The sequence below is a fragment of the Mugil cephalus genome, chromosome 19, assembly GCF_022458985.1.
Source record: "Mugil cephalus isolate CIBA_MC_2020 chromosome 19, CIBA_Mcephalus_1.1, whole genome shotgun sequence".
In the NCBI taxonomy this organism is placed as follows: Eukaryota; Metazoa; Chordata; class Actinopteri; order Mugiliformes; family Mugilidae; genus Mugil; species Mugil cephalus.
This window is the reverse complement of record NC_061788.1, coordinates 13,266,157-13,288,365: the sequence shown is the minus strand read 5'-3', so window position 1 is coordinate 13,288,365 and position 22,209 is coordinate 13,266,157. Positions and strand designations below refer to the sequence as shown.

Below are 22,209 nucleotides of genomic sequence, written 5' to 3'. Positions count from 1 at the left end.
ATTCAGTTCATTTGGTTTGTTTCCTGTAAACAAACCTCTGTGTCTTGTCAAAAACATACAAAAAACAAAATACACAAGGAACATTATATTTCTTTTCAAAGTATCGTATCAGTTCAGGAACAATGCATTAATTTCTTCAGGAATAATTGAAGCAATCTGTTGAAGCGATGGAAAACACTGAATGTAGAAGCACAATTGTTTTTCACCCAACACAAAGCTGAATATGGAAATCAAACCAGACCTGACTGAAAGTGATTTAAATGAGATTGCGTGAGATTTTATAGTGATCTTCATATTTCTCCGTAGTCCCGAAACAGGTATCCTGGATGTGTATATGTGGGTTGAGGGGGCTGTTTTATTTAAAGAGCTATTTAGGTGGCAAACAAACATAAAGTACCAGACACATACACTTAGGGGGAAAAAACAAATTATAATCATTTTCTGGAGATTTAAATTGATGGGCTCTAAGTGACTCCAAGGATAAAGAGTGTTGTTGAAATTTGAAGGTATGAGGAGGGTTAAATTTGACCTAGAAATTACCTCGGGAAGATCAATATGACCTGAAGTGAACTGCTTCACTCAGCGTTTGGTACACAGAAAAAAAAAGCAGCCATTCAAGGTAAATCGTCTTCCAGCTCGCAATTTCAATCAGAGTCCAAGTGAACAATTTAAATAGTTTATTTTTATTAATAATGATTTTTCCATTCGCAGCACTGCTATTATCTCATTATCTTGAAATGCATGATGTATACACCCGGCCTTCAGTGGACAAGAGGACATCAGTGTATGTGTCTAAACTCGCACAGCACACCTCACACACCTCCTCTACACAGGCTGAGAGCTGCCGCCTGCACAGCGTGACAACAAGATAAAATGAAAACTTTTCCCACACACACGTAAGCAGACATGTACAAACCATAACGTGGGAAACAGGGCAAACGAGAAGTGCAAAAAAAAAGTAAAGAAAAAAAATGTGAGAATTGCTGAGGAAGATGAACGGGGTACAGTAAGACACACGGGCCTGCGATAAATACCACGAAACCGAATTTTTCAGTCAAGATCGATCATCAGAGTCTCTGGTCATCTCAGTGTGAGCTGTGAACACTGTGTGTCCTAATAACAATGGACTGAATAGTGCAGTTAAATTAGTTTGATCCATCTAATAATAATGTAAAATATGCCTGAGAAAGAAACATTTGGTTTTAACCCATTGTAATATTTCAAATGAAACATTTCAGTCTGTTACAATTTGGTTTAAATGTATTAGATCGGAAAAATTATGGCATGGAAACTTCTTGACATCTCTCTTTGACCGTTGATATTTATTAACTCGGACATGGCAAACAGGCTCATCTACAACCATTTTTTTTTTTTTCCTGAAAAGGCAGATCCCTGGCTGGTTCCTCAAGCGCCTTAAAATCGCAAAAGCATCCATTCGATTGTCTTCCATTCATGCATGAATTCCCCCCCACCCCCTTTTTTTTTTATATACCAAAACGCAAAAAAAAAAAAAAAAAAAAAAAAGCTGTAATTCCACACAAAGGAGAAAAAAAGCACAAACGTACAGCGGTGACACAATCAAAGTACAATTAACAGCTCTTCAAAAAAATAATAATTTAAACTCATTGCAAAAAAAAAAAAAAAAAATGGAAACATCTTCTTCAGAGTGCTCTGCTGCGGGGCTGTTTAGTCACACGCCCCCTGGTGGTCAAGGTTGATAAACGCAACCCTCAGTCAGAAGCATCATTAACAGCCATTACATTGTGTTCTCTCACACAAATCGCACTTCACTTTACAACATAATCCTTGGTCACTCTTAATCACACATTCCTGAAAACATTACATACACACTCATCATTAGAGAATAAATACAAGTGTGAGAGAGAGAGATGGACGCGCACAGGAAGCAAGAACAAAAAGTCGAGTCCTGTCAAACAACTTTGTTGGTCTTGTTCCCAAAACAGGGAATCGATAGGTGTCAGTCAGCAAAACGTATGAACGGAGAAAACATTAAGGATCAGTCTGCAGAAAACAAAGTAGCCCAAGCGCGGCCACCATAACACTCACAAATATTTCAAGTCCTCTACGCTACAGCCGGTCCTCAAATAACTTGGTACACTGCCTTGCTGTAGTGCAGTAGACTTAGGCTGTGGTCAGTTGCAGTGTAAGAAAAACAAAGTCATGGGGTAATGGCAGACTACACACAACACACATCAGCGAAAAAAAAAAAGGTACGGGAAAATTGTTCTGAGTGTGCAGTCGTCAAAACAGACCTCGGGAACCCATCTCAAACCATCTCAAAAACCCCTAACGAGCTCCAGTTGAGAAACATTGACCGTCCTTACCGTCCTCTGACGTAACGCGAGCACAGAGAGACGAAGCAGAATGAGGCTCGGCATCCGACAGAAACGGCGGAGAATCACGGTCGGAAAAAGCGAGGAAGAAAGGAGGGGAGATGGATGAATGGAAAGGTGGTTGGCAGAAAAACGATAAAGGCTTGAAGGAAAAGTGCCGAGCAGACAGAAACTTGGGCGACTTATATATCTACAAGACAACCCAAGGGACAAATAAGACAACTAGAAGACAAATTAAAGTCAGCACTAAACGCGGACCAGAAAAAAGAGTCAAAGGAAAAGAAGAAACTAGGGTAGGACCTGTAGAAATGCTATGACTTCCAATATTCGGTCTCTTGCCCACTAAGACAAAAAAAAAAAAAAAAAAAAACGCTTCCTGCGCCTGGCAGGATGAAGGTGCCGGTAGCTGTTGGGCTGCCATGAGGGCCAGGTTCGCGAAGCTACGAGTGAGATCACGCAAAGGACAGAAGCTGAATGAGAAGAGTGGATGTAAAAGATGGAATCCAACGCAGGGGGAACCTATGAGACACTTTGTGTTTGGGCCAGGGCCTGTGAATCTGGGAGGTGAACTCACAGTAAGGCACAGTGCTCTGCTCGTGGTTGATGACGCTCATTCACGCCGCTACAGCCTCGGGTGACAGCTACCGCGAATGACAGACAACGACGTAAACGCCAAGGTGCGTTTTCTCCTCCTCCGCCGCCCCATTTCCTATTTCCCCTCCAGTTCCGATGACCCCACCCCCCCTCCCCCCGACTCCCGCCTTCGAATCTTTGGATCGTTCGGCGCTCTCGAAAACTGGCAGAGCATCCCTTTTGTAGCACCAGGTTATTGTTGAGATACACGATTTGGTGCTTTGCGCTCTTCAGTCAAGTGGTCTTCATATGTCTTCGAAAGAATATACACACATCCTACAGTAAGATTAGGCAAAGTCTACCTTTTGGGACAAAACCTGCACAATGCGGCCGCGCGACCAGGCTGCAGACCGGCTCAGGACATGAGACGGGACCCGTGCATTTAGCCCAGCGGTTGGGATTGATCACTGATCACGTTACTTTCGTGCTCCAGCAGCTGATATAAAACTGCCTTGAGTAGCTTTAGTTCGAGGGACTCCGAGAGCAAATGTTTTGGACACACATAAAGCAGAAAAATGATATAAAATAAAAAAAGCTTTTACACAACATAAATTATTATAATGTTCATATTCTCTTAAAATATGTAAACTCTAAAACATAAATATATTTGGTATGATGCAGAAATATTTAAATACAAGTTATTTTTTTTGTTTGTTTTCTTTCTTTTTTTTTTTTTTTTTTTAGAATCAGCTCCTGTGTAATGTGGCTGATTATTGCAGCAGTGCAAACTTTGGAGCCCTATTGCACTTCAAAACTCTCAGCTTCAACCACCGGTCTAATGCTCCCCTCAGTTCCTTCCGCTGTTCCTTTAAAAAACAAAACACTCCTCATTTTCATCTCGCCAAGTGTCCGAAAGTGAGAAGAGCCCGAAGGAAATCCTTCTGAGGACGGAGCCGTCTCACAGGGGCGTCGCTACTGGCTAATTGTGCAGGTTATGTCTTCAGCAAAGGTTTCAGTCTTTCACAAAAAAATAAAAAATAAAAAATAAAATAAAATAAAATAAAATAAAATAAAATAAAATAAAATTAAAATTCTCACCAACATAACAATGAACAGAGAGATACTTTAGGTCCATACAGGTCTGTCTGTTCCCCCACACACTTAAAGTACTGAATCCATGCTCCTCGTTAGCATCATTTGCGCTGGATGGAGTTTTTGCATTGTGAATAATGCTAGGCAGCCCTGTCCTCCACATTCCTCGCCAGCAAAACATTTGGTCTGATGGAGCCGCGTGTGACAGGCTGGGGTTTGTTTGAGGGCCGCGTGGAGGATGGAGGGGCGGTTCTGAGTCACCAAACAGACCTGGTTACCGGGTTTGTGCCTCTCTCTGTGTTTGCTGAGGTAGCGAGAGGAGTCGCGCTGGGTGGGGTGGGGTGGAGGGGAGTTGCGGGGAGGGGGGGTATGGATGGAGTGCTGCATGAGTGTGCCGTGCAGAAGTCAGATTTCAGGGTTTCTACAGGACCAAGTGGTTTGGGGCGGGGGGGTATACAATATGTACGCTGCGTGTGTTTGTTGGGCTTTGAGAGTGTATGGCTATTTTTTTTTTTTTGTGTATGTACGTATTTGTGTATATTGGGACAAAATCTTTCTGCTATCCTGGGCACACAATATTGTCTTCTCCTCTGAATTTCTACTTTGTGTGAGTGTGTGTCTGTGTCTGCGTGTGTACGTGTAGTGATCAGCCTGGTCATCACAATTTGTGTTTCCCTGACAGTATGGAGCGGTAAATCTCCTCGTCCAGCTGCACATAGCGCCCTCTGCTGGAATCCAGGAAGTACAGTCTGTCTGACACCGTACTGGGATCAAAGCCCTCCCGGCGTAGCTCCGTCTTCTGAAACTTAAACGTTCCTGAAAAGGAGACACACAAAGAAATTGTGTAGATAGTTAGGTTTTCCAAACAATATCTACACTGTAAAAAAAATAAAAAATACTGAAGAAAACTACAATATTAACTCATACAAATACCATTATGTAATGAAGAAAACAGTTTTGTATTCATATAATATTTTATAGCTTGGACTGAAAGTTTTTGGTGGACAGTGGAGCAAAGATTAATAAATAAAGAAGATGATATTAATATTATATGAGGAATGCGTGAAGGAGAAACTCGTAAAACTTATATATCACGAATTAAATAAAGAGTTAAAAAGATGACCCCTCACCGGCACGAGACACACTATCAATATTTCCAATTATCAGACGACACGAAACGAGAGTGAAAATACTTCTTCCTGCTTTTACAGAACCTCAGTTTTTGGTTAAGTGTTGGTTGAGAGCAGTGAGCAGGGGACTGTACCTGTCTTGTTGACCTCAGGCAGGAAGCGTAGGAAGACGGGTCTGGCGTACGGAGGAAGAGCCTTCTCCATGTCCTTCACCAGCTTCTCCAGGTTGGAGGAGTGAGATGGATCAGCGATGGCTGCCATGCCAGCCTTTCCCTCCGCTCCTGTGGACACGTAAACAGGCAGGTCAGAGGATTCATCCTGAGCTTTAAGCTCAGACGTGTTTGTGTTTGTGAAACGAGGCCCACACTGCCGCGAGTCCTGTGTTTACACATCATCTTCACATGTCATGCTTGATGTGAACCATCACTGCTAATTCATCTCTTAATCTACATCAGTGACCTGTTGTGTAACATTTTTAATATATGACAACATTTAATATTTTTAGTGTCGTCTTTGACCGTTGGCGATTGCGTCCGTTCGCTGTGTCTGTAACCAAAGAACAGTGACCTTTACTCAGAGACGGATTGAGTTACCCAATCTAATAACGGCGACTGCAAAGTGGCATCTGTGATTTGTCTTCGGGATCACTGGATCTCCTACTAAAGCGCCGCTTCAGATGTGATGACATTTTAAAACGCTACAGTTCACTTGGTGTCACAGTCGGTCAAGAGTGAGCCAAAGCACTGCAGCTGTAATAACCGTAGTATGAAACACAGGCTGGTTCTTGTCAAACACCTGTTCAGTCCACCACTCATTGCTCACTGCATAATGGGACAGTTATTAAGTCATTCGCAGACAGCCTCTGTACATTGCTGTTATGAATCTATGACTTTAGCATTTAACAGATGATATAATTTATATCGACAATAAACCCTGAGCTGCAGAAAACCTGACAACCTGCTGTACACAGAATACTAAGGAACTGACAGACCTATTATTCAAACACATGAATTAAGATCCGCTACCTGGTACTTCCACTCCATACACAACCACGTCTTTCATGTCCAGCAGCCTGCTCAGAGTTCCCTCCACCTCCGTCGTTGAGACGTTCTCTCCTTTCCAGCGGAAAGTGTCTCCTGTTCGGTCCTTGAAGTACATGTGGCCACACTCATCCATGATCAACACGTCACCTGATGGGAGGACGCTGGTTAGATTCTCACCGGTCAAGTCAAAACTGAACAGGGTGAATAAGACATTACGCGTGTGTGTGTGTGTGTGTGTGTTTCTAACCAGAGAGATAGGCGCTGTCTCCCTTCTTGAACACGTTTTGAGCTATCTTCTTGCTGGTTGCTGATTCGTTGACGTAGCCATCGAACCTCCGGAGCGGGTCGTTCTGAATGATCCTGCCGACCAGCTGGCCAGGCTCGCCTAGAACAAGAAAAGAGACAGGGTGAGACACAAAGACGGTCTGGTGAGTGCAACCACGGTTGAGTGTTCATTAGGGCCCGACCGATACATCAGCCAATTATAGTCGTTAGAGAATAATCGGTGAGTGTCTTATTTTTCACTAATAAAAAGCAGGTAATATGGTGTTTTTCTTAGAAATGATGTCCTTGTGTTACGTATCCAGTAGAGGACGCTCCCGCTCCTTTCATGTCATGCTCTGCAGAGTAAAGTACTATAAAGCATTTCTGGTCAAAGTTAATATTTATCACGTTTTTCATGTATTTTATGAACATTTTTATGAATATTTTATGTTCTTCACAAGTTCTTGAAATAGTAAAATGTTCTCCCTTCAATTTATATCTTAAAAACAAGTATCTTTAACTATATTTAAGCCATGAAAAGCATTTTTTTTTTTTTTAATTTAAAAATGTAAAAATTTAATAGGCCAGTATATTAGTTACTGGAATTTGTAAGCCCTAATATCAGAAACGGCCCTAAAAAAAATCCATATCAGTTGGGCCCCGGTGTTCACTAAATGTTAAAAGGACATAAGGCTCAAAGTACTATATATGGAGCTAGTAATGAAACACTACTGTATGTACATACAGCTCCACCTCTTCCTGAAGGTTTTGTTTAACCCACTCAAAGAAGAACATTTAAGCTCGCCTAAGTCTAAAATCTACATTTAATCTGTACGAACAGCAAACACACCGGGTTTACAAGGAATGCAGACGCCATCGGGTCCTCTGATGAGCTCCATGGTCTCTTCGTCAACTCTCACCAGTCTGATGGGATAGATGAAGGGCAGTATCTGACTGTTGAAGCCACACGCTCCGACCTAGTGCACAGACAAAAGGCGTCAACAACCACGCAGCCGTCAGTAATGAAAAGCAGAACTGTTCAGCTCTAACTCTATTTTGTATTTCATGAAGAAACTGAGGGAAAAGCACTTTTTTTTTTTTATAATGACCAGTTGGCTAATGTCAGAAAGCTTTTACAGCAGTAAAGACTACATCAAATTAACCATTAGGTGAAACCACTTGAATCAATTACGCCAATTTAAGCGGAAAGAAAGAAACAATGAACGCTGTGTCATTCCTCCTCTTCCACTGCTTTAAATGTTCCCACCTTGTTGTCAAAGTTGCCCAGGCTGCAGTTGCACTCGGTGGCTCCATAAAACTCCGCAATCTGTGGGATGTTGAAGCGGGTCATGAACTCCTCCCATATGGACTGGCGCAGGCCGTTGCCCAGCGCCATGCGCACCCGATGCTGTCGCTCCGTGTCCCGCAGCGGCTGGTTCAGCAAATACCGGCAGATCTCACCGATGTACTGCACAATCTGGGGGACGGCGGGGAGACTCGTTACTTGATTTTACATCAAGGTGATGAAATAGAAATAGGGATTCAAACTGATTTAATAATTAAGGGGAGAAAACAACTAAATCTGTGGCAGGGACTTGTGATATGCTTACGGTGCAGTTGTATTTCACGCAGTCGTCCCAGAAACGCGAGGCGGAGAACTTCTTTCGGATAACTACAGTCATGCCGTGTATTAAGCACTGACCCACTCCCACAATGTTTCCTGTGGACACACAAGTTGTCACGGTTAAAGATGTAACACAGAAATGTACAAATACATCATATTATCAATGATAAATAGCGCATATCCATCTCAGTTTGTTTTCCACTTTTCTGGTAAAAAGGAGAATCAGACGTATTGATACTGTTATAGTTGTTCAAGTTTAGACCTAGTAACAGGAAACAGGATGAATATTAACATGCTTTTTCACAAATTAAGTCAAACACAGATGAAAATAACAGACAAAAAAAAACTGTAGCTATAAGAGCATTTCAAAACCTGCTTTGTTGATTATTTAGCTGAATTTAAATACGGTTGATTGACCCATTAGTATAATCGAACACAGAAATTACACTCTGCGTTAACTGAAATGAGATCCAGACCCTCCGGATCCCTTTAGAGGAAGTGGCCTTAGTCTGGTCACAAATAAATCCTGGAGGACGTTTATTTACGGTGGGAACACGAGCGAAATTTGATCTAACCCCAGACACACACAGGCACACAAAAAAAAAGTTTGAAGCATCCCAGCTCAGCCAGTTTAAACCACGCGACACCTCTTAGTGTTGGAGTTGTTCACCTCAAGGCGGAGAATAAATAAATAAAGAAGACATCTGACGTGGACAGGCAACAAAGCATGTTGTCCTCCTTGTACTGGGGTTTAGTGGTGTGTCTTGGTTTGCTCTAAATTAATGTTTGCTCATGTTGTTTGGTTAAATATGTGTGACAATAAGCCAGAGCAAGGAGGCAAACTAACAAGTGTGTCATAGTGTTCATAGATTCATGCCAAAGCAAACAAACGGTAAGTATGAAAGCACCTCTATTTAAATAGCACGTACCTGCAGAGTGGTAGAGCGGAAGGCAGTCGTAGAGCACGTCGTCTGATGTCATCCTAAAGCCGTAGTACACCAAAGCTGCCATGCGGTAGTACCTGAAAGCCGAGGCGAGATAAAAAAGTGAAACGAGTTCAAACAAGAGCAGCAAAGTTTTATTAATAATCTTTGCTAGCCGTGTCTGCACTAAAATGGGAGAGCTGGGTGGATCAACAAAGCTAGCAGCTGCAGTATTTTGTGTCTGTTCTTTAGCCGCACGCCTCCTTCCCACCTGCTGTGCACAACAATAGCGGCTTTCGGCATCCCAGTGGTTCCTGATGTGTAGATGTAGAACAGGCGATCTGAAACAGACGGCACAGTGAGACGGCGAGCACACCGAGAGCAGAACCGTGCTACGGCGCCTTTAGCATGCGCTCCAGTGCAAATAATTGACCGCTCTCTTTAAATGTTTCAACGCGCTCTTTCACACGACACAAGCTCTGCTAAAGACTCACCGCTGATTGGAGGGCTACTGTTCTGCTCCGATGATTAATTAAAGGCCTATTCACAGTTTTGATTGCAAGCTGATTTTTGTCTGAGTTGAAGTGGCTGAAGCGCCATAAAGCAGGATTCCACTTGAAAGATTTATATATTTTTTTTCTTAAATGTGCTGGATAAAGTTACTCCATTGCATGTACACACTTCACAACCTTAGCTAAGTTGTTTGGCACATGCAAATCAGCACTGTGGGTGCCATTACACAGAAAGCTGACTAAGCAAGCACTCAGTGCAGCGGTTCCCATATGCACACACTAAACGGACGGGTCGAATTACGTCCGAATGCATCCTGCAGGATACATTTTGGTTGCAAACGGCCCCGAAGTGTTTTTTATTGCTGCACGAGCGTATGAGTGATTCCTGAGTAAAAGCTGTCTGAATGTCAGCTCTGTGGGTTATGGTGTTTCTTATCTAAGGACGGACGGTTTTGTCCTCAGAGGCAAATTTGTGATTTTATATTTATATTCTACACTGAGACGTCTATTATTCCCTGGTAATGATTTCTCTGCAATCTGTAGCTAATAGAAGACTAATGAAGGGTGGTTAATAATGAATCTCTCTATTACTGTAAATATCATATCATTTACTACAACAATGTTTTTTCTCACCTCAGTAATATTAACTAATGAATCAAGTTTCTATTTGTAGTCAGATACACAGCATATTTCATAGATTTAATTATAGTCTTCAAATTTTGAATGTTTTCTTTTCAATAGGATTCAGTGATTAGTGACTGTGAGTCATTGCTTGGCTCCAATAATATTAGTCAGCACTTGACAACTGCTCTGTGCTTCCAAAAAAAATAAAAATATGCCAAGACACTGCACCTGACATCGCTGTGTTCGCTTTCGGACGCTGAGTTATTATCACAGCACGCGAGAAGTTTTCGAAACTGCTTCCAAGAGCGTCTGAGAAATGTGTTCACCTGTGAAGCAGCGTTGCGGTCGACTGGGCAGGTGGGCAGGGGCATCGGCCAGCAGGGGGTCTAGGCACTCGGTTCCCTGTGGGACGCGTGCGGGGTCCCAGTCTCCGGAGCAGAACATCTGCACCGCTCTCCCCATTGAACTGTGGACCTCAGACACGGCTGCGAGGGAGAGAAAAACACATTCAAAGCGCGTCCGTTTCACAACTGCGTACTGCAAGGGAGCTACGTGTGGCGCAACATCTAAGCGCTACAAAACTCGGATGAATTGCGCAATCACACACACACAAACCAAAACAGTAGTAGAGAAGTTTAAAATAGCTTGAAGTGTCAAGAGAGAAAAGGAAAGCCGGAAGGAGTGACTGTGTGATAAACAGAAAGAAAATAGAGCACTGACATATGACAGTGAGGGAGAAGAATAAAAAAATAAAACGAATTGAAACAGCTCCCATATTCCCCACTTAAATTTCCTAATTAAAAAGCCTCATGCCATGCTCACTCAGTGCTAATGCTGCTAGTGTGATATTGGCCCACTCTCCTGCAGAAAGGCCGTGTTTCCAATTACTTAAGGGCATAAAACACAAGGTAGGTCCAAGATCCAATACGGAGGCCGCTCCATCAATCCTGGGATGAACAGCTCAAAACTCACTCACTCTTTACGGCTGTTGAGATCAACACTTTTCACGTTGGGCAGTGACCCAAAAAAGGGAGAATGACACACGTCCATAATTTATGTTCGACTAGTCTCTTGAGCTGCCGCAATTTTTCAATCGTTCAAAGGAATGTAAATGTGTGTTTAAGGCAGCATGTCATAGGGCCATACATTAAAACTGTACAAGGATTTAAAAATAACTGCATAATAATGTTTCATCTGAATATTCTACTATACGTACACATCTGTCCTAATAGGACGCCACTTCCTTTCTTTCCCTTCATCTGCCATTTAAAACTCCACTGACTGACACTGAAGAGACACTTCCCTCCTGAACCCATTCATCTTTTATGAACTTTGTTGCTTTCTCCCCACACCACTAAAATTTACCATTACAGAGGAAGCAGAACAGCTTCCAATCGGTGTAAGTCAGGGTGTAGCGGTGCAGACAATAAAGCCTTGGGAGGCTTGACTGATTTTAACTATACTTCGGTCCCCTTCAGTCTCACCGTCAGTCAGCTCCGAACCAAAAATCACGGCCTTGGAGTTGGAGATGGTGACACAATGGACCAGGGCTTCTAGTCTCAAATTGAAGTTGATGAGCGCAGCCTCTACCCCGATCTTCGCCATGCCCAACCAGAGGCCCACGTACTGCGACCTGTTCTCCATGAAAAGGGCCACCACGTCACCCTCCTTCAAAGAAAAACGAAAAAGAGTGTGCACAGTCAGTCGGACACAAAGTTTTATTTTTATTCATTTAAGTTTCCTTCATTATTGGTGGGATGTTTGGTGTCGGAGGCCTACCCTGAATCCCCGTTCTAGCAGGAAGTTAGCCACTCTGTTAGAGTATTCATCCAGCTGTCGGAAAGTCCACTTCTCTCCGGTCCCCTCGAAGATGAGTGCCGTTTTGTCCCCGTGCCGTTGCACCGTTTCAGCAAAGATCTTGGGGATAGTGTTTTTCTCTTTGAGGTGGCGTCTGACATTCATCTTCACCTTCAGTAAAACACCCGCGGCGCTGAAGGAAGAAGAAGAAGAAGAAGACGTGTGATCATTAGAGAAAACATCCAGTTCAAGTAGCTCTTCCTTGAATGATTCCAAAAAGACAGGAAGAAAATCCACTTAACTTAAATAGTTACTAATACCAGTTTTTTTTTTAGTGACGTTATTATTAGATAGTAGTGCAGATGTGAACAGAAATCTTAATCTCTTTTGACATCTGAGGTAGAGCTGCTCAAACCCACTTCGATGACATGTCAGTAAATTAGAAAACTGTGGTGTCATGGGCAAACTGCAGCATTTTCATGCACTGCAAATTGATGTGCTCTGAAAGGTCCTTCTGGTTCCTTCCTTCTGCACAAAGATTTCAAAACAGTCAACATTTGCAACTGTGTAACTATGAAACAACGTGATTATTGCAAACAAAACGTGAGCGATCTACATAAAACGATAATTACAACAATAATCTCAGGCAGCATTTCAACATTAAGGATGCACAGATTAATTTCTGAAGTATGCGGGGCCTGCATACTACAAAGGCAAAAAAAAATACCATGAAGCTCATCTTTACCTGTAATTCACCAACTACCGTAACCCATTACTTTGCGAAACATTACACAATGCTACACCTTAGTCTTAGGGTTAAAGTCTGCATAAATGGCAGCTCTCAATACGTTTAATTTACAAAAAGTTACAGATAAAGGGCATTCTCCTGAATGGTGTATAAGTACAGAGACACTGTAAAAAGCAATAAACCGAGTTATACTACGGGTACACTGTGACGGCGCTGATATGCTTATCATCGCACAAGGGATTAGCTTCATGTCGGTCCAGATAAACATCGTTTATTGTCGCACAGCTGGTTCAGTCATTTTGTTTGCACACTCGTCCACCATAAAGTCGTCTGAGGTGCAACGCGAATGCCGGCCTACTGTCACCCACTTTCAGAAATACCCATAATAAAACTGACATGATTAAGCAGTATGAGTCATATGCTCGAAAGTTATGTGAATGAGAGGGGTTTTATATCTGCAGCAAACTGCACTACGCCGTTAGAGACAAAAGCGTATTCACAACCGATTCTTAAGCAAACGCTTAAGACGCTCCTGAGCACCTTAACTGAAATTCGTGTCCCGAAGGTTGGCGTCCATGAGCAAATATGTGGTCTATTGTGTTTGTTACTGTGTAAATACCTAAATCTTTGCCAAACCGCATTACAGTTACAACATATGAGTCACTGTAGAAAAGATATGCTTTGCTAGCATCAAATCTAGTAAATGTTTAACCTCAAAGCTTCGGTTATTGTCAGCGCAAGAAATCTCAGGCCTGCCTCAACCATACTCACACTTAGAGGTGTTTGGATTAAACAGTAGTAGTAATATGCCTAAAGAAGATTAACCATTAGTTATGGAATTATTATATGGGTCGTTTATTTGAAAACGAATCACTAAGCCTTATTAAGCCCTAAGTCATAAAACCGCTTTTACAACGTCTTATTTCTCCCCTGCTGGAGCTATTAAAGACAAAAGGGAAGTTGTACGCAAACAGATTAAATGCCGGCTTTAGGAAACAGTTCAGCACGTTTCCTTTGTGAGAAACCTTTTCAAACTACCTGTTCTGAGACGTGTGCGGCGGGTTATCCAGCCAGCTCTGCCTGTAAAACGGGATCTGTTTAGAGCCTGGGGTCACGTTTAAAGATGACAATTTGCACATCTGAACAAGTACTTCTGAGGTGTTTATCTAACGGATATATTACTAAAACAAGTACTAAGCAAACTGGTGCCATCTTGCAATGAGGTCGTTGAAAGTTTAATGAGGCATTTCAAGTTATTTACTCAGTAGTTAGAGTGGGGTTGAGATGGCTTTAGAGATGTTTTTAATACCTAACTTAGACATAATGACAAGTCTCCATTTAAAGGTGGTAGTTAGATTAATAGCTCTGTTTAAACTAGTATCTTTGCTAGAAGATAGATCTCGCTAGAAGTTGTTGTCCTTTTTGTGTTTGTGATATTTTACACAATTTTTATATAGACTATTTGTCAGAAGCCAGGTTGTTTTGTGTCTGTGGTCTTCTTCCGTCTGAATCGTTGTAAGAGAAAGTGTTGGTAGGATGATACATTTTGGATTTTGTGTAGTGCTGTATTCAAAAATGACAAGTAAATAAGAAAGCTATCATAATTGATTGACCTACACCCAAGACTACAGTAGGTTGTATACAATAAATAACTTCCCCTAGACCCCCCAGTGTGTCAGTGACAGGGCTACAGTCTGCACTCTCAGGTTAAAGTCTAGCTTCAGCACTTCAGCCTCACAGTCATTGTTTCCCTTGTAGTCCACTGTTCTGGGGTGCGGAGCCAAAGCAAGTGAAAATTTGACACTGTCAAAATACTCCCAAAGCACACTATATTTTGGCAGAGTGGACAAATCTGAAACTTAATGAACAAATCAACATAATATTTCTGTGCTTTTTTTCTTTTCTTTTTTACATTTTGTTACAACTCAACATTCCCACACTTACTGTACGTCTCTGCCAATTGTTTTGGCGAAGATCTGCAGAAACTTCCATCCTCCACTTCCCAGGTAAAAGATCAGGATGGCAGGAAGAACTTGGTACCAGGGCAAGCCCACCAGCAGCCTCAACACAAAGAGCAGGGCCGTGCAACATGCTAGACGCATCATCCTGAAAGAATGCGCACACAAACACACATATATATTTATATAAACAGATACAGATAACACCCCATGGGCATGAGACCATGACTACCAATCACAAACATTACAGAGACAGTTCAGTGGGATAAAGGTTATGTGTGGTTTAACCGGTGTGGAATCTGCTTCCTCACAGTGCTATTCAAGCCGAACACTTAAGAATGTAATCTACTATGATTTTGTTTACACTTCCGCAGCCCATTTCAATCCACTGACTCAGCTGTGGTACACTGTGAACTTGATGTGACCACAGTTTCAATCACAGTGTATAAAGCGGTACTGCTGGCTTGAAATCTCTTTTGTCTTGCATGAGGAAAAAAAGCCAAAGCCACCCAAGGTTTGGGGGAAACACAAATTCTCTGCAACAACGCCAGAGAGCAACAAAGGACAACGTGTGTGTACACCGGTGCCCAGTGCCACCTGATAGGTTAGAAAGCTGATCCCGAACGGTAAACGATAGTCCTGCATGTCTAGTTATTACCTATTCATTAACCTTTCAAACAGACGACGCAGGATTGTTGTTTCTGTTCATCACTATGACACGCGGGGCCATTTTTTTTTTCATCTCCCTTCGCCGGCCTGCTTCCTAGAGTCAAGATGCTGAGTAGATGTTACCTGCTCTGCCTCTCTCTCTGCGTGTGGCTGTAACGGTGATGATGGCTAAATCGTGCTAATTCAAGAGCTACAGCAAAAACATACGGCGCAGACAAGTGTACGATTAAACTACTCTGACTGTCCGACTCATCGACGATGAGGCGTCACGCACGAAGGGTAAAGGATGCATTTAGGAGGACAGAAGTCACTACACAGTTACAAAAAAAAAAAAAAGCTTCATCATTTTGCTGCTGCTGCTGCTGCTACTACTGAACCCGGAAATTTATAGGGCGCATGGCATCATACTGCGGTAGAGGCTATGGCAACGATAGAGAAAGGCTCAGCCCACCGATGGTAAGACTACACCTCACTAACCACTGTGCCATGTGCGCTCCGGGCTGGGCCTTTTGTTGGGACCCGGCTGGGCGCTGTTTATCGTGCTAACCTGGTTTGGGTCATCATGGTAAGCGTCGCGCCGGAGGAGCAGGATGCGCAGCGAGTTGCGCGCATCGGCTTAAAGGAAGCGGGCGGACGGTGTGACAGCAGAAGCAGCATATTTTATGATGAACAGGCATGCCGTGTACGTACGCATAATTTACCTTTCATGGGCCGAGGGCTGTCCGAAATTAAAGTGTCGGTCAGCCTCTGCCAGGGGCTTAATCGCGCTACAAGGTTGCCAGAGGGCAGCAGAGTCATTGTCGGGCTCTCTGCCTTCCTTTTAGCAAATATTAGCCGGACCAACCCGCGAAGTTGAACATCGCGGGGGCGCCCAGTCAGCCTGGGATGTGGCCCAGGGATCTGGATAATTTTTTTTTTATTTAATTATTTTTTTTTTTGCTTACATACCTCGCACCTCGTTCACACCGTCACAGCATGTGGTGCGCAGAAATCCCAAACGTGAAACTAGTTGTGTGCGATTCCACCTTGATCGGCTTAAAGGCTAGCCTTGGTCGCCCCCCTCCACTCTTCACCGCGGCTCGCTTGGCTTGACAGAGGCTCACAGAAACGCACACAGGCGGACACACGCACTGGGATCCCCTCCTGTTGTTTAATATCTCGGCGACCCGCGGATGCTGCTCCTCCAAAATCGCCCGACTGTGCGCGTCGACTCTGCCAGCACGGTCATCATCCGTCCATTGTCACAATCATTTATATAATTCCAGGGTTCATTGTAGCCGATAAGCTCACTAGCAGCCGTAATTCAAATGACCTTATAATTTTCTTAGTTGCGCCCGCCCACCGCCGTTAGCGTCAAATCAGTGAATCAGGAATAAGCGCTGACGGGCGGCCGTCGGACCCAATGGAGAGGAGCAACATTTCAAACATCCCTTCCGGTTGGGGCGGGGTTTGCGGCACGAGAAAAGAGGAAATGCGGTGCGGCCCTGCCTGCACGCTGACAGCAGCTTCCACCTTCCACCCGGCAGTGACAAGGCCGTGATGGCGTAAAAGCAGCCCTGCCTCTCCGTCTGTAGAGTCCGCCTCTAGGCGTCCATTCAGTACTCTGCCTCATATGTGCTTTAAATAACGTTACGCATCTGACGACAGGCTGGACCCGCGGACGGACAAGGAATGAGGAAGGGCAGCGAGTCTAAGAGCTATGACTGTTCAATTTCCTACTGTGCTAGTGAGGGACCAAGATCAAACCAGAATATGATTATATATGTATTATATTATGTTAAAAAAAAAACAATACGCAGTTAACAAAATATATCTTTGACAGGACTGATGTTTGAACTCTCTTAAGAGTCTACCATATTGGTTGCCTGCAATACACTCTGTGCCAATTACGGGCAATTGTTGCATTAACAACTTTAAGCAAAGAAATATTCAGTAGCACATGAAGACCGACATGTTACACAGTGCTCATTACAACAATGTGACAAGCGCATGGAGCACATTGTGTAATCTGGAAAGATTACAAAATGATCTCCATAGCAAACCACTGTAGGTCACTGGTGCAGGTCAACAAAGATTACTTCCTCAGTTGTCTTTAAGAGCTTCAATTAGTGTGCCCCCCTGTAACCTACTTTCAAATAGCTGACTGCAGTTATTCCAGCCCGTCACATTTTCATGTGATTTCAACACTGCAGTCTTGCGAGCACCTTGATCAATTTTTATCATATTACATCATCTGGTGCATGAATTAACAGCATGCACGAGAGTAACCCTACTAGATAAATAAATGGCGAGCGATGCAATAATGAGGATAAGTAAATAGCTTTGAACTGCGGATAAGAGATAAAAGTAAACACGTACAGTCACCTTTACATCACCTCCTACATCAGATAATAGATGACCATCGATACACGCGGTTGAAGGGAGAAGTATCAGGATTGAGAAACTCCTCTGCTCGTATCAGCTGGAGAAGACACATTATCAGTGGTTCTCGGAGAGATTAGACACACCCTTTATTTTCCCTCACTTGTCTGTTTTCTGTTCAGTTCCAACTGAATAATCAATATTTCAAGCAAACAGAACAGCAAGTCTTTTGTTTTTGAATACAGGAAGCACATGTCCGATCCCCTTTTCGGTTAAACTTTAAGGTGGCCCGATTGAGAAACAGGAAACTGTGAATGAGTGTGAGAGTTGCCGAATATATTTTCTTTCTCTCAAATGGTTTTATTTTAAAGTGGGTGGAGTCAACATAGAACAGTAACAGTGACAATACAGTTGGTTTTGCACATATTTTCTGTAGATAAATAAAGTTCCAGGACTACACTTGTGCATATCTTATAAACACATGAACTTATGTAAACTCGATTAATGCAATACTGAGTGTTAAAACAAAACAAACTCTCTCAACGTTTTGCCACAATGGCATTTACGTTCTTGCAAAACCAAGTGATGCAGTACGCTAGGCAATGTTTTTACAAAATAATCACCCAGAAGATGTGCACAGCCTTCCCAGGGGAAAACACGCAGTTCCTCCAGTCACATTTTTAGTCGGAACACATACCATCACAAAGTTCTGTGGTCCTTTGACCTTTCCCCCCAATACGAGGGACCAGCCTCAACATTTTATTTTCATTCTTTCTTTTTTTTCTTCTTTTTTTTTCAGTCATCCAGCTCCAGACCGAATTGTGCGTAGAGATCTCGTGTGGTGGTCCCCCTCAGAGCAGCTGCAAGACAGACAGATTACAGGGTCAACTCCCTTTAGTCTACTTTTCAAACAATCCACATAACACAGAACAGACCAAGCTCACATTACCAACAAAATGAATCACCTTAAGCACGAGGCTTGGACTTTGTGATAAGCTTAAGACCATTATAATTACCGTTAAAAAAAATAAAATGTTCTTTAGTGTCCTATACTGTATTAATCGGTCAAATTTGCCCCACTAGCTAGACCTTGGTCTCCTTTGCATCATGCTGAGCCAAACTGTGGTGGAGCTGTGCTAGGTTCAGCCTGATACAGAGAACTGCTTCTTCTATATGCAGGCCTGACAAAGCTGTAGCCTGTGTTAGTACACTACTATGTATGGGTAGTGTTATACATGTTACTAGGACTAAAATAAATATTTTTTTTTCCTCAATAATTTGTGACTGTTGTTAGTTTAAATAAGATCGACCAAATACTCTTTTAAATATTAAAACATAAGTCATGTTGTAACCCTGAAGGTACTGCACGATAGATAAAAAGATAAACATCTAAAGTGCCTAGAACCTTTGCACAGCACTGTCATCGCTCAGCACTTAAGTTATGAACATTGTAACTGTACTCCTGCTGAAACAGGTGTTAAATGTCTGATATAATGTAAACGGTTTTTGTGCCTCTGGATGTTTTCTACACAACTACTTTCATCCGATGAGCTATTTGGCTGCCTTCTTCAAGCCTCATCCCTGTGCTTTAAATTAGTTTCCATTCCAAACTGGATATAGTGTGCATGTATGAGACTCAGTCATATATACTAACTGTTAGATACTATGTGAATAACAAGGGACATTTTGTCACTATTAAATCAGAAATAACTTTTTTTTAAAATACTATATGGGCAAAACATATATTTTTTAAGTGAAAATGAACTTACAGAGAGACAGACAAGGTCAGAGACAAAGAGACAGTTGTGGTGAAAGAGAACTGTAGAGCATCCTCATCTCTCCTCCCTCACTCCCACCCATTGCCTCCTCCTCTGAATAAGAGCTTAAAGTACAACAGCAACTCAGTCTAGAGTATGTGAAAGTGTTTGTATGTTTGAAGGAAAGTGTGCGCGCGTGTGTGAGAGCAAGGACTTGAGAGAAGAGCGTGTGCGTTTGTATTTGGCTGCGTGTGCATGTGTGAATGTATGCACGCATCTACAGACATGGACAGAGATCGGAATTGTGTCTCTGTCTTTGAGTGATGTGAAAGACTGCCATTGTGTCAGAGTGGAAATGCCACCTCCGTTCACTAAGAGGTCATTATCATCCCGGCTCTTCACTGTACTGAGAGGGAATTTAAAAAGATAGCAAGCCTTTAACTCGCTGCATAGATTTAATATGAGGGGTTTTAATGAGAGGCTTCGGCAAAGGCTCCTGTGTACATGCTCCGTAACAACCAGAAGACTTAACTGGGATACAAACAATCACAGAGTAGGTGAAGTGTCATGAGTGGTGCACAGACTATGACTTGGCCATGATTCACCAAAACATTCCTAACAGTATAAAGGGTGATGAACTTTTTCTCACTTCTGACCTCATGTAGTTGCGCAACATGCTCACATATAGACTAGAAAAGAAGGAAATTAGATAAAGTGACGTACCAACAGGGCCTTTTGTTCTACATGTCGTACAAGCAGTTTCACAGTCAATAGTGTAATTAAACTGGTTACTGGACAAATTTTCAAACTTCCTGGATTATTGACTAGGAAGATATGGGAACCTTAGAAGTATTTTACTTTAGCCCATTATATTTCCTTTTGAAAGTTTGATTCATTTGATCGTTTTATAGGCAGGCCAGTACTATGTAATTGCAAACACATTCATATGCACAGTGTAACACAGTATTTTAGGATTAAATACTGTCTAATGTTAAGTTTAAGACTTCTGTTGGCTTTTGATTTAGCACTTGAAGGAAAACAGAAACACCTCTCTGTTGCCCTCTAATGGCCGGTTGTAGAGTAACATGAATCTCTACATATTCTAATATATAGTATAACCGAACAAAGGTTACAATTTTTTGTTCATACTTTCCCACAACCAGTAGCTGCAAGACAAGGTTGGACAAATCAACAAAAAACAGGCTTAGGGTGAGGATTAATTACAAAACAGTAAACAACATGAACGATAAGCTGTAGTAACATCATTTCAGTCAGATCTGTCATGTGTACCGAAAAATAGCTGTGTACAGCAGGATGTGATCTGGACTTGTACAAACAAATGCTAGTTGTCAAACAATCAGCCTCCTAAAAATTAATTTAAAAATTAAATTGAAATAGGCAGACATAAAAAATAGAACAAAAAACAACAACGACATAAGAAAAATTGTAAATTTACATAAATTTGAAAATGTCTGTATTTCTCTTACCAATACGACCCAGCAGTGTCTGTCCAATGTCTTTGATATCATTGTATTCATGCAACATGTCAATGTGATGCTCCAGCTCCTCTACGCTGTATCCCCTGGAAAAACACGAAGAACTAATCTCATGTAAAAGCACAAGTGTTCATATGCCACTGACACACACATATAAATTATGAATGCCAAAAATCCATATCCCTTAATTTTACACTCATCCATCACAACACGCATAACCTCAACCCATACCCTCCAAGTTGGACCTCAAAGACAGGAATACAGAACGACAAACACAGCTGTACTCACTCAGCCTCCAGCTGTGCTATCTCTGTATCCAACTGCTCTCTTCTCCTCTGTAGCTCTGCCACCTCCTCTGCAGCACTAACTTTAGCGCTCTCGGTTACTTGAAGCTGTAAGGTGCAAAATGGACAACTGTGATAATGGATTGCTTGGCAGCATGCCATACAATATTTGTGTGTGTGTTAGAGAAGAGGTTACTTACAGGTGACTTGAAGTTGGAGTGTACTTTCTTAAACTTTGAGTAAGGAGTTCTTGGGAGAGGGGAGGAAATTATGGGTTAATATTGGGCATGTTTCATGAGAAAAATTACTCAGCTAGGCCTGAGATGTTTGTCATTTTACACATGAATCAAGTGTAGGAAATTTACCAAAATAAGAGGGACAGGAAGGTTTAATGACATACAACTAGCCAGCTAACAGAAGATATACCAATTTACGGAAATTCCTACATAAACCCTGTCAACATACAGTACAGTGCAACACTTTATGGTAAATGGGATATGATGTAGAGACTTCGATCTTTATTACAGGATGTTCTGCAAGTCGTTAAATGCTCCGTGTCTGCTTTAATGCCAACAATCTATGTAACGTTAACCCTTTTATAGTTCACACTGTAGTGTACACACATAATGTCAGGAAGTTCTTGGTAAAACAACACTGCGTGACAATGTAGGCGTGCATACTTTTAAGTGAAGTTATCAGAAACACACGATCTTAATGCCATGTTAGCACGGAGAGTAACGTTATACTATGATGAGATGCTAACGTTAGGCTAAGCTAACTGTCAACTTACCTTCTCAGGGGTCCTTTCTTCGGGTCCTTGGTCTCCGAGGTTGAAATTGGAGAATGAAGTGCACTATGTTGGGTTTCAACGGACGGATCTGTGTTCATATTGCCCCAAAAGTTGAGGAAATACAAGTGTTAGGGCTTATTTAATGCCATGCGAAAACAGCAACCGAGTACTGTGAAAAGTAGGAAGTTTGCAGTTCGCGGCTCATGGTAA

The 22,209-nt window shown here is 42.3% G+C and overlaps 2 protein-coding genes across 2 annotated transcripts; both read right to left on the bottom strand.

The window, feature by feature from the left end:
- Nucleotides 1–662: 662 nt before the first annotated feature.
- Nucleotides 663–16,665, bottom strand: slc27a4 (solute carrier family 27 member 4). The gene is made up of 14 exons (XM_047569427.1): nt 16,260–16,665; nt 14,629–14,790; nt 11,919–12,129; nt 11,624–11,807; nt 10,466–10,624; nt 9,275–9,344; nt 9,010–9,101; nt 8,067–8,176; nt 7,724–7,933; nt 7,307–7,433; nt 6,440–6,577; nt 6,175–6,339; nt 5,284–5,430; nt 663–4,835 (listed from the first exon to the last, which is right to left on the bottom strand). The coding sequence occupies exons 2-14, from the start codon at nt 14,787–14,789 to the stop codon at nt 4,678–4,680; spliced, it is 1,932 nt and encodes a 643-aa protein (XP_047425383.1). The 5' UTR covers nt 14,790; nt 16,260–16,665; the 3' UTR covers nt 663–4,677.
- A 1,322-nt stretch (nt 16,666–17,987) lies between these two features.
- Nucleotides 17,988–22,209, bottom strand: swi5 (SWI5 homologous recombination repair protein). Its single transcript, XM_047570091.1, has 5 exons — nt 22,000–22,209; nt 21,410–21,458; nt 21,214–21,317; nt 20,917–21,011; nt 17,988–18,532 (listed from the first exon to the last, which is right to left on the bottom strand). Exons 1-5 carry the CDS (start codon nt 22,095–22,097, stop codon nt 18,468–18,470), a joined length of 411 nt encoding a protein of 136 aa, XP_047426047.1. The 5' UTR covers nt 22,098–22,209; the 3' UTR covers nt 17,988–18,467.